Source organism: Bos indicus x Bos taurus, chromosome 9 (assembly GCF_003369695.1).
Source record: "Bos indicus x Bos taurus breed Angus x Brahman F1 hybrid chromosome 9, Bos_hybrid_MaternalHap_v2.0, whole genome shotgun sequence".
Classification (NCBI taxonomy): Eukaryota; Metazoa; Chordata; class Mammalia; order Artiodactyla; family Bovidae; genus Bos; species Bos indicus x Bos taurus.
The window spans coordinates 34519376-34532703 of record NC_040084.1 but is presented as its reverse complement, the minus strand read 5'-3'; the positions used below and the strand labels follow the sequence as shown (position 1 = coordinate 34532703).

General features: G+C 40.5%; 1 protein-coding gene across 1 annotated transcript; it reads right to left on the bottom strand.

Moving 5' to 3' along the window:
- Nucleotides 1–9394: 9394 nt before the first annotated feature.
- TSPYL1 (TSPY like 1) lies at nt 9395–12842 on the bottom strand. Its single transcript, XM_027551156.1, has one exon. The coding sequence runs from the start codon at nt 12607–12609 to the stop codon at nt 11311–11313; it is 1299 nt and encodes a 432-aa protein (XP_027406957.1). The 5' UTR covers nt 12610–12842; the 3' UTR covers nt 9395–11310.
- Nucleotides 12843–13328: the final 486 nt, after the last annotated feature.

The window sequence follows — 13328 nt, the reverse complement described above, 5'->3', positions numbered from 1 at the left end:
ATGAGCAAAGAAATTCTTGAGACAAATCTGCTCCTGGTGAAGATGCTATGAAGACGCCTGACATGACAACAAAGGACTTAGATTATGACCTCAACTTAGTTGATAAAGCAGAGGCAGACTTTGCGAGGATTGACTCTGACTATGAAAGAAGTTCTGCTGTAGGTAAAATCCTATCAAATAGCATTGCATTCTACAGAGAAATTGTTCGTGAAAGGAAGAGTCAATCTATGTGGCAAACTTTATTGTTGTCTCCTTTCAAGAAATTGCCACAGCCACCCAGCCTTCAGCAACCACCACCAGGATCAGTCATCAGCTATTAAGGCAAAATCGTTCACTGGCAAAAAAAAAAAAAAAAATTTATAACTCATTGAAGGCACATATATGGTTAGCATTTGTTTAAATCAGACTATTTTTAAATTAAAGTATGCTTATTTTTTGATAGAGTGCTATTTCATACCAAAGACTACAGTATAAACATAATTTTGTATATACTGAGAAGAAAAAGAAAAAGTCTTAAGACTTAAGATACTCACTTTATTGCGGTGGTCTGGAACTGAACCCAAAATACCTCCAAGGTTTGCCTGTATATATTCATCGTGCAGATACATGCATGCTCATTCGTATTTGACTCTCTGCGACCCCATGAACTGTAGCCCTCCAGGCTCCTCTGTCCATGGAATTCTCCAGGCAAGAATACTGGAGTGGGTTGCCATCCCCCTTTCTGGGGTATCTTCCTGACCCAGGGATCAAACCCACATCTGGCAGGTGGATTCTTTACCACTGAGCCACCTGGGAAGCCTCATCATAGCTCACATTTATTTTGTGTCTTCTATACACCACTTAAACACTTAAATGTGTTATCTCATTTAATTCCAACAACACCCCTGTGAGATGGTAGTATGATCACCTCCATTTAAGTGACTTTACCTCAGAAGGAACTGAAGCAAAGAGAAATTGAGTTGTTTATTCAAGATCGAATTTTGGTGTTGGAGAAGACCCTTGAGAGTCCCTTGAACTGCAAAGAGATCAAATCAGTCAATCCTAAAGGAAATCATACCTGAATATTCATCGGAAGAACTTATGCTGAAGCTGAAGATCCAATACTTTGGCCATCTGATGCAGAGAGCTGACTCATTGGAAAAGACCCTGATCCTGGGAAAGATTGAGGGCAGGAGGAGGAAGGGACGACAGAGGATAAGATGGTTGGATGGCATCACCCACTCTGTGAACATGAGTTTGAGCAAACGCCAGGAGATAGTGAAGTACAGGAGACCCTGATGTACTGCCGTCCGTGGCGTTGCAAAGAGTCAGACCCAACTCTGTGACTGAACAAAAACAACATCCAAGGTCATATAGCAGTGATAGAGCCAAAATCTGAATCCAGGTAAACTGACTCGGGAACGAGTACACTCATTCATTATATTATTCAACTGTACACAACATGTAAAATGAGAAAGCAACTTTCTTAGAAATAAGACCATATGGCCATTCAAGTTTAATATTAAATCACCCCCATCTTTCTCTTCCCTGCCCCACATCCACAAAGTAGTGGCTATTGTTGGGAAAGTGCCCAATTATTAAGGGGAGAAACAAGAATTTTGGTCCTCACTCCATGCCTTAAATCAGCCCATTAGATTTAACATTTCTTTTGTGTTATTCTTGTCATTGGTGTTGGAAAGAAGGTGTTCCAGCTCTGCCTTTGGAAATTTAGGCAAGTAAATCAGTCTTAGAATATCTGTTTTGATTTGTAAATGCTTGGGTATGCCTATATTAAATGATGAGGTAGTTGGATGGCTATAACTATAGAATCAATAGTTTCTTGTATTTTTTGGAGATTAACCTCTTTTCCAATACATGGTTTGCAAATACTTTCTCCCATTCCATAGATTGCCTTTTCACTCTGTTGATTGTTGATAAAATAAAAGTTCTATATCTTAGAAAGCTTTGTGTCAACATTTATTTGTGTATGTATGTATCAGAGTTTAATTGGCAGTTTTCTTCACAGTGTTAGGTAATGATGTATCTTACAATGTTTTAGAGTAAATGAAATAAATTGCTTTCAAAAATGCAATGTATAAAGAATACAAAAATTTTTGTTTTCATATGTAGGATTATAGTAGGTTCTGCTGCTGCTGCTACTGCTGCTGCTAAGTCACTTCAGTCGTGTCCGACTCTGTGTGACCCCATAGACAGCAGCCCACCAGGCTACTCTGTCCCTGGGATTCTCCAGGAAAGAATACTAGGCTTAAATAATAATTTTATTTACATGAATATTCAGCAGTGGATTATTCATTTATATGGGGTACTGTCCATCACACTGCAGGATGCTAGCCAGCATTCTTTTTTTTTTTTTTTTAGTGAAAATATGATTTTTTTTTAAATTCTAAATTTTATTTATTTTTAAACTTTACAATATTGTATTAGTTTTGCCAAATATCGAAATGAATCCGCCACAGGTATACCCGCGTTCCCCATCCTGAACCCTCCTCCCTAGCTAGCATTCTTAATGCCCCTGATGAATGCCAATAGCACCCACATTCATTGTAATAACCAAAATAACTGGCAAATTTCCCAGGCATCCTCTAGGGGGAGGTACACAAGCACATTGAGAATCAGTTTTTTTAATGTTTGTAGATGTGGTATTCCCATTCTTGGTCACTAGAGGGAGGAAATAGTTTTTAAAATAATCTATATTTAAAATATTTTATAGAACAATTTTAGATATAATAGATGACCTCATTATTTTTTTTAAAAAAAGCAAATAATAAACCAAAATAATAATAACCTGACTAGTTCATCTTTGGTGTTAAAGTTTAAACTGTTCCAAAGAGTATACTTAAGCCAATTTTATAAACCATGCGTTCATTAAAAGAACTACAGCATGAGTTTTCAATGTTTAATGTTCCATATTTTATTAAAATGAATAATAATCTTTTTTAACACTTAGATTCTGTTACAAAATTAAAATTTTCTCAGTCTAGCTTAGTTACAATGATTCCCTGTGACAACGCCCCCACGCACCGCCCCCCCCAAAAAGCCTTGCTTTTCCCAATTGTAAGTGAAATCAGAGCCAAGTCCCTGACCTGAGAGACCTCAAACCTTTGTATGTTGGTAATGATGGTTAATTTTGTTTAAGCTTGACAGGGTTAATTTGACAGATTAAATATTATTTCTGGGTGCATCTGTGAGGGTATCTCTGGAATTAGCATTTGATATTGGTGGACGCAGGAAAGTAGATTTCCCTCCCCAATTTAGGTGGGCATTATCCAGTCTAGGAAGGCATGAATAGAACAAAAAGGTAGAGGAAGAATTTGCCCTTTACTTCCTGCCCAAGTACTTGAGCTAGGACATCAGTCTTCTGCCCTTGGACTGGTATTCATACCATCAACTACCCTGGTTCTCAGACCTTGGGACTCAGCTGGGAATTATACTGTTACCAGCTTCCCTGGGTCTCCAGCTTGTAGACGGCATAGCATGAGACTTCTCAGCCTCCATAACCACACAAGCCAATTCCTCATAATTGTCTATTCCTATTGTCTCTATTTCTCTAGCAAACCTAATACAGAGTAAACACACATACATTGAAATCAGACAGATCTGGCTTCATTTCTCAATTGTGCTTACTAGCTGTTCAATTTGCACAGGTCACCTGACTTCTCTGAGCCATGATTTGCTTATATATAATGTGAATATAAAGACACAGATATGATTTGGTATACAAATCATGCTTTCAGTAGCTGTGTCTGATTCTGCAATGCCAATCTGCTCCATCAGTGGGCCTCAGCCTCAAGAAATAAGTTCTGAAGCCCTTACTAAGACCCATATTTCTAGAACTTTGTAAAGGAGAACCTGAATCCTAAGTTTCAAGACATATGATCAGCTTGACACAATGGTTGGGTCTTATCTAGAGCTGAAAGAAATAACCCACTTTCAGCAATACGTCTTCACAATAATATGTACTTCCTATTTCTTATAGTTTCCAATTATAGAACAATCATTTAAATGTGAGTATTCTTATTACTTTGATGGAAATTCATCAGGTCTATAAATTAAGCTTTTAGTTGTGCACTTTCATACTTTAAATTTGTTTTCTAATTTTGATGACTGATTTAAAATAAGCTGTATGACATTTTTAATATTTTTCTAACTTTATTTTGAAAAATTTCAAACCCACAAAAATGTTGTAGTAATATTAAAATATTAATACTGCCTTCAAAAAAAAGCAGAGTGATCAACAGAGGTAAATGAAGATCACTAAGTCATTTTCTTTTTTGACAAGGAAATTTGAAAGATAAACACATCTGCTATAACGGACTTTATCTGGGAAGAACTGGCACACTTTCCTAATCCCTGTCTGGAGGGGGCATCTTTCCCTAATTCCTTAAGAGGTGCCAAGTATACTTGGGCACCAAGTTCTGATGCCCTAGAACAAAGTTAAACTATACACACACTAGATAATAGATGGATTCATAGTTGATGGAAAGATGATGTCTTAAAGATGCGGTGTGACTCTGAAGGCAAGGTCCTGGGAGGGAGAACCTGACATCATTATAGACTAGATTTGCAAACAACATGAAATTAGGGAGAATTACTCATTAGCAACAATCCTCCACATGTAAACAGGAGAGTAATAGAAAGAAATTTAGTATAGATACATGTAAAGTGTTGGACACAAAATTCAATAAAATGTGGTAAGATGGTGAGCCAAACTCAGCAGCACACGAGTACTTTAAAACTTAAGGGTTTAGTAAAAGGGTAATATTGCTGCCTCAAAAGCTAATAATCTCCAAGGATCCATTTAAAGAAACATACTATTCATAATAAAGGCAGGGGGAAAAATCTCATCCTGTTTTATTTTTGGATGTTATCTCATTCAGTTCCAGGCACCAGACTTTATGAAGAGCACTGGCAAAGTAAATAATTAGCTTACAGAACAGAAAATGAAATGGAAGGAACTGATAGATAGCCAGGTTGGTTAGTGGGGAGCTGAGAAGCATGTTAAGGATGATCTTCAAGTACTTAGAACTCTTTTGTGGAGTCAGGCTAATTCCATTCTGCGATACTGCTGGGGTCAAAATAGGGAGCAATGTGCTGAGAGACAACTATTTGCCAGGCCCTTTGCAACAGCTAGACGTTGTAAGGCAGTGGATTCTGAGTAAATTCAACAAAACTGGGGAAAAAGTTGAGTATTCCCTCATTTGAGGAGTCCAAGGAAAGGTTATCCATGATACTAAATCCTATCTGTACCTTAAAATCTAATTTAATTAGTTTGAGGTAGGGCCTAAACATCAGGATTTTTTTCAAAGCTCCCCAGCTATTGATAATGAACAGTTAGGTTTGAGAAATATTAAGCTAGATGACTACTTGTCAGGATATGAATTAAATGAGAAATTTAAATGAGGCAGGTAAATGGAAATTAATATTTTTTTTATTCATACCATATGCCAGGCATTGGCATTTTCACAATGTAACCTTTATTAACTAATACTTGGAATCTTTAGAACAATGGAACACAGCAAGCTCCCAAACGTTTGTTATTATCCTCTCTGAAACCATATAATCTATTCTCCAAATACATGCTAGGACAATATTAGCTTATAATAAAGATATTATTATCCCTGCATATGGACAAGTAAACTGAGGCTCAGGGAAGGTAGTTATTTTGGTAAATATGCTAAGTGGTAGATTGTAAAACAGTTAATTCCAACTTAAAACCAGCATGCCTTTCCAGTTTAATCAAGTCAATAGTAAAACACTTGTTCATAAAAATCAGGAACTTACCTAAGTGACTCCGCTCTTAATAGAACCATTTCTTCCTGGCTTGTTCTCCAGGAAATTATGTTAAAAGCAAATCCTTAAAAAGTAGAGCCAAGTAGACATTCAGTATTTCTAATATAGCCCCAGAGAAATTCTTAAGGTTTTGAGAACCTCTGAGGGCAGAGGCAATGGCTCAAACTCTTCAGAGCTCAATTTACTTCAAGCAAACTTAGAGACAGAACTGTTCACAAGGGAAACACCTCCCATACCGATGAAAGGATATATTGTTATCTGTCACTTCTGTACAGTCTAGGACCTCAATTATATATTAATATTGAGGGAGAGGAAAATGGTCCTGAGGAGAGTATGGTCCTGAACATCTCTGATACCTCCTTTAGGCCACATTATGCCTGAGTCTCCTTATGAATGTAACTAGTTTGAATATGCGAATTTGCTGAAGGAACATCCAAAGAATAATACCCCCTCAATGAGACAGTTCCCCAAGGGCAAGGACAACCTTTACTTCACTATCCCATATAATCCTTAATATCCAAAACAAAATAAGTAGTAATTGCTGCAAACTAATTTTCAATACAATTTAGACAACACTAATTTTCTAAAACAAAATACACTTTACAGTAAGGTACAGAGAACATAAAAATATATCATAAATATTAAAAAATAAACTATGCTTCTTCAAGTGGTGAGCATTGGATTTGGTCCAATACTAGACGGGGACTTGCTTTTTCTGTTATAGCCAATTGTTAAAATTTGGAGATAAACAATATGATTAATGACTGAAATTGTTTTCTGAGCTTCATGTACAGCTGTACACCAAAAAATACAGAACATTTCATTCTAGAAAAATAGGAAGCTGCAGGTCCTAAATGTTGTTATACACTACTTTAAATAACCAATATAACTGTCAGTGCAGATTTGGCACTCGACATCTTTCCTACATACCCCAAATCAGTTTTACACAGTACACTTTACAAAGTGCTAAGTATGTCTTAGGTATCCAAGAACAAACTGATTAAAGACAGTTCATTTTATCACTTACCCATCAGCTTCTAGCTCTAATTTTGTTGTTGTTTACTCACTAAGTCATGTCCAACTCTTTGGCAATCTCATGGACTTATGCCTGCCTGGCTCCTCTGTCCATGGGATTTCCCAGGCAAGAATACTGGAGTGGATTGCCATTTCCTTCTCCAGGGGACTTTCCTGACCCAGGAATTGAACCCATGTCTCCTGCACATTACAGGTGGATTCTTTACCGCTGAGCCTTCAGGGAAGCCCAAGCTATACTTTACACATCTTGAATTTTAGCTAGATAAACTTTGCTCTAAAGTCACAAAGAATTGTGCCTAATAAAAATATGCACCAAACAGTTAATGCTGTTGAACTGTGATGTTGGAGAAGACTTGAGAGTCCCTTGGACTGTAAGGAGATCGAACTAGTCAATCCTAAAGGAAATCACTCCTGAATATTCATTGGAAGGACCAATGCTGAAGTTGAAACTCCAACATTTTGGCTACCTGATGCAAGGAACTGACTTACTGGAAAAGACACTGATGCTGGGAAAGACTGAAGGCAGGAGGAGAATGGGACAACAGAGGATGAGATGCTTAGATGGCATCACTGACTTGATGGACATGAGTTTGAGCAAGCTCTGGGAGTTGGTGATGGACAGGAAAGCCTGGCATGCTGTAGTCCATGGGATCACAAAGAGTTATACATGACTGAGGGACTGAACTGAAAGTTACAAAAAATTTCATGGGGAGAAAATGACATTTTAGATATTTTATATATGCTGACATATTAATCACGAAGCCTAGAACCATGCTGTTCTATATAAAATTTACTGTCAGCCATTTTTAAAAATGTTGTTCAGTTGCTAAGTCATGTCTCACTCTCTGTGGTTAAGTAGGGGAAATTATTAATATATTTTAACCTATCAAAAGTATTTCAATGTGATCAATATAAAAACTGAGATATTTTACATCCTTTTTTCCCACACTCAGTCTTTGAAATCAAGTATATATTTTATCAGAGAAGGCAATGGCACCCCACTCCAGTACTCTTGCCTGGGAAATCCCATGGATGGAGCCTGGAAGGCTGCAGTCCATGGGGTCGCTGAGGGTCGGACATGACTGAGCGACTTCACTTTCACTTTCCATTTTTATGCATTGGAAAAGGAAATGGCAACCCACTCCAGTGTTCTTGCCTGGAGAATCCCAGGGATGGGGAACCCTGGTGGGCTGCCGTCTATGAGGTCACACAGAGTCAGACACGACTGAAGTGACGTAGCAATATATTTTATACTTAGAGCAGATTCCAGTTTGGACTAACCACATTTCAAGTGCTCAACAGCCACTGGTGATAAGTGACTATTATTAGACAGCACATGTCTAGAGTCTAACCTCTTCTATCTCCAGTGTGACAGTCACCTTAAAAATGCAGAAAACCAAAGCACACAAAAGTTGACTCACAGTTAAGTAATGCCCTGTTAAAATGGCAAGTGAAAAGTTAGTGTTTAGACCGTTTCTATTTAAACATGAAATTTAAGAAAGGCTCTGCAAATTTGTTGACATCAGTTTTACAAATGCCTTAAAAACTGTTTTCTTCTTTCCATTACCTCATCAAAAGTCTTTTCTGGGTACTAAGTTGTTATATCTTTCCATTTGAGTTATTCATTTTGTCATTCAATAAATATTAGTATTTATCTGGTGACAACTACGGGCAAAACATTCTAAGTAAATGACTTACACCCTACCTCTATTTTCACAAAGCTTTCAAATTAAAGGGAAGGTGTGAAAAACTTGTGAAAGTATATCTCTGTATTTTATTTTACTGTATCACTATGCAGAATTCACTATAATGAATTATTACATGTTATTTTCTAGAACATACGTCCCTACAAAGTATACCAAGTTTATAAAGAAATATTTAGAATAGAAAAACTGTTAAGGCAAAAGTGTTATCTATGACAGGCCTTAAAGGATTTGACACAGAAAGGTTATGAAGTTGAGAAGAATAAACAAGTTTCTAGAGTTGAGAAAGTATAAGGATATAAAAGTATATAACTCATTAGAACTCTCGGCATGTTTGCTTATTAAATGCAAAAGTGAATAAAAAGAGCCTGAATGACTTGGGGATAAGTGAAAGGGGGATGATGCTACACAAGCTGTTATGGAAAAAAATGAAATCATGAGGAAGAAGTTAAAATTGTTAACATTTTAAATAAAACAACAGCAAACCTCCCTGCATGGGAAGGTACAGTAGTGAGCCTCATTTTCTTATTTTTGAAAGTAAAAGTGTTAAGTCACTCAGTCCTGTCCCACTCTTTGCAACCCTATGGACTGTCCCCTGCCAGGCTCCTCTGCACATGGAATTCTCTGGGCAAGAATTCTACAGTGTATTGCCATTTCCTTCTCCAGGGATCTTCCTGACCCACGGATCGAACCAGGGTCTTTTTCATTGCAGAAGACTCTTTACTGTCTGTGTCACCAGACAAGCCCCTCTTACTTTTGGGAGAACGCCTACTGTATCCATTTAAGAACTTTAGTAATTTCATAACCTGCCATCGCGTAGAACAATTTCTTCATGCATATTTACATGCAGGGTAAAATATAAGAAATCCAGCAAGTAACACGCTTTTATTTTACCATCATGCATATAAAGAAAAACAAATATATCAATGGTACACTTTCAATTTGACAGAGCAGCTTCACAAGTATTTATGCTATTTAGGAAAAGACACATGAATTACTAAGCTGTTAACCAGGCAAATTATCAAGACAGACAATTAAGCCACATATTTTTAGTAGGCTACTTTTTCATGAAGACAACAATTTCCAAAGTATTAAGAATATGACAAGAACAAGTTACACAGATTATATTTCTAAGCATACAGTTTAATTATTAACAGAAACAAGCTGAAATTCACTACAGATATTCATTTAGGTGTCTATATCATAAAGAGATATAGCACATTTTCCACATGTTCTCAATTGAAAGCAAAATAAAGCCTGTATAGCTCAATTTTCCCAGTAACCAGAAACAAGGAAAATAACACGATTTTACTAAATACTAGTGAAATAAACCACACAGTACTAACCCTCCTTATAAACTAAGTCAAGTGAAAACAAGAGCAAGCACTCAGTTGCCTTTTTTACAGAACTCTTTTCTAGGTAACGTACTTAACATTCTAACCCCCTTTCATTCTCACGTGTTAATCCTGGGCAAAGAACCTCTTCTCCCATCACCACTGACAGACAAAGAACCTCCTTTAAGACTCTCCATCTTAATTTCAGGCCCAATTTTAACCTGGCTCATTTTTGCCTATCTGTGGTCTGTTCAGTTTCTCCTGTTTTGGGAACCCATCACAGTATCTTTAATTCTTCCATCAATTATGGCCTAGATAGCACTTTTCATTTCATGTCTCCCTTTAAATCCTCTAGATGTTGCTAACGTGGGTGGAGGATGCAGAAGAGAGCAGAAGAAAATAAGAGCTCTGGCAATCTATTAGACAAGACAGCCTGTTCCTTGAAATAATGGAGAGCCAAATTAAAAGACCTGATTTGCACACACTTATGAGCTACCATTTAAGACAGGAGAGAGACAACGGAGGTGTACTGCCACTACGGCACTTAATTACACTCAGGATGAAAAAACCAGGCACAAAGAAGTACCCAGCTTTTGGGTGATTCACTAGAGACTGAAAAAGCCTGGCACTTTGAATGGACACCATCTTTGGGCCAACCTGCCATGAGAAGTCTAACTTGTCACCTCAACCACTTGCCTGACAGTTATTAGGGTTCTGGATGATGGGAGCGAAGGAAAGGGAGATGGGGGCGGGGGATGAGGAATAGAGAATAAGTCTTTTGGGAAAAATGGGTCTTTTGAGTACTGGCAGGAAACCTGGAGATTGTTTACCAGAAACCAGAGTGGGGGTGACAAAGTTCTAGAAGATGTCCATCCAGTAGGTAGCAGTCAAGGGAACAGCCAGTAGCAGGTAGCAATAGTAGGTGACCAGCGGCGCAATAAGAACAATGGAGTCACATATATCACACAGGCCCAGTGTCCCAGTTCTCCCTTGATATCATTAACACCCAGTTATCTACAGGCTATATGCCTGTGCTGCTGAGTAGGATGGGTAGAATGGCCTCCTAGACAAGTACCTCCAGGTATGAGAGTCAAACTGGAGGCTCTGGGAACAAACAGGGTCCAAGTAGTGCAGATAAAGACTATGCAATTTACAACATCACAAGCTTACTTAGGAGTGGTATGAATCATGGGCCATGCAGCATGTGATATTAATGCAGAAAAGCACGAAGGCCATGTGGAAGTGAAGGAGCATGGCCATGACTGTCTCAATCTTGAGGCTGAGAGAACTGAATGTCCAGAGGAAAAAGGCTCCAGAAATGTCAGAAAAAAGTGGGGTGGGAAGGGGGAGAGGGGTGGTTAGAAGACATATCCGTATCTGTTGCCCAAACGCAGGTCCGTTAAGAGGCGAAATGGGACCTTGTGCAGAAACCCTCCCAATGGCAAAGTTTAACCAGACTGGAACCCAAAGGGCCTGGGGATCTCCACAGGCTCCCTTATTGGGCGACGTCTGGCTCTACGAACTCCTTCACGCAGCAGGTAGTATTGCAGTGGATTTGGCCACAGGTCCTCTTTGATAATTTCAGCAATCCTGTCAGACTCTGGAAGGCTGTGGTCTGAAAACCAAGTGAAGAAATTGCACACGACCTCTTGGTTCCTGCGAATGAAGGACTGGGGTTCATGGCCCCGGCGCCATATGATTGGAGTGGAAAGAGACACTACTCGGCCAGAGGCTCTGACCTCATATTCTTTGACAATCAGCTTGTTTCGAAAATACGGGTTTCTCCGAAAGAAGAACTTGAACTTGCAGCCTGTTCGCGGGTGTCTGAGCTCCTTCACCTCCAAATTGGTTATGTATCTTAACATCTCTGCATCTTGGCCTCTAATCATGGGAGACAACTGGGGGTGGTTCCGAAAGGCAGTGACCCAGAAGCCCGGGATATTCTGAATGATGTAGTTCCTCCGCTCGAGGTAATGTCGACGCATCCGCCCGAATTTATGCTCTAGTTGTTGAAAGGCCCGGTCAGCCTGAGCGTTCACTGAGTCCAGTTCCAGCTGGATTGCCTCCAGCGGGTTCATGCGGAGATCCATACGCAGGGGCCGGTGCCCCGCCTCCTCCACCACTCTGTTCTCCACCATTTCTATTTCTTCACCGACTGGCCTCTCCTCCACCTCCATTCCCTGCTCCACTCCCTCCTCCTCCTTCGCTCCTTCCTTCCCCACCACCTCCTCATCCACTGCGACCGAGAAGACGGGGCCCTCTTCAGTCTTCACTTCCTCAGCCTTCGCCTCCGCCATCAAGTCAGACCCCAACTTCTCCGCGCCACAAGTTTCTAGCGGCTTCTCCCGACTCAAGCCCTGCGGCTCTCCGGGCTGACGGCCATTTCCCAGGCTGTCGTCTGTTGCCAGGGACACAGACGCCGTTTCCAGGCTCTCCGTAGGAGGCGGAGCCGGCTCTAGCCTCGCTTCGGGCACTACGTATCCGCCATCCCCACCGGCTCGGATCTGGAACGTACCGGCACAGCCTGGATCTGAGGGAGCAGTTGAGGGTGCGCTTTCCTCCTCTGGAAGCTGGGGTGGTGGGAGCGCGACGGCCTCGAAATACCCCTCACCCGTCTCCGCCATCACCTGTGACGCCTCTGTTTTCAGGCACCGGGAAGGGTCCGGAGCTCCGGCGGCACAGTCGGATGTGGTGAGGCTGTGGGCTTCAAGGAGAGGGGTCCTCTCGCCCCCGTCTCGGTCGCTCATGTCGGCAGCACCCAGATAAACCGAAGGCCAGTGTCTGTTTTCCTCTCAGAAGCCGCGCTCGACGAAAACCGGTCGCTCTCACCACTCTCTCTCTGATCTCGCGAGTGACTCCGTGAGGATGACGTCAGGGCAGTAGATCTCGAAGTGACGCGAGAACTCGCGGCTCCTGGGATGGCTTTACCAGGCTTCCTACGGCCCGAGTGTTTCTGTTAGCTTTATTTTTACGAATTTAATCCGGTGGATTGGTAATTTGATTTACGTAAATATGTGGCTCGCAAGCAGAGGCTGAAGCAGGGAGACCCCCCGCCCCCCTCCCTTCCTGGCAGTGCATCTGGAAGTACCTCCAGATTGTTCGGTGGGGTAATTGTAAGGATCCCAGTACTACACTGCCTTCTGTTGTCTGAAAACATGTTTTTATGGTTTTGTAGGCAAGCGGGTAAATCTACTCCCTGTTATTCCATGATGGGCAGGAGCAAAATTCTCTTTAATTTTTAACTAAATTAATAGCAAATTGTTTCCCTTTTCTCGGGTAGTGAGTGAAAATATTCTGGCCTGTAACATCTCTGGGAGAAAAAGCTACTGAACGACTTTTTACCACAAAAGTCATGCATACTGTTCCTTGCTAGCCTTACCTTCGGAGAAGGCAATGGCACCCCACTCCAGTACTCTTGCCTGGCAAATCCCATGGACGGAGGACCCTGGTAGGCTGCAGTCCATGG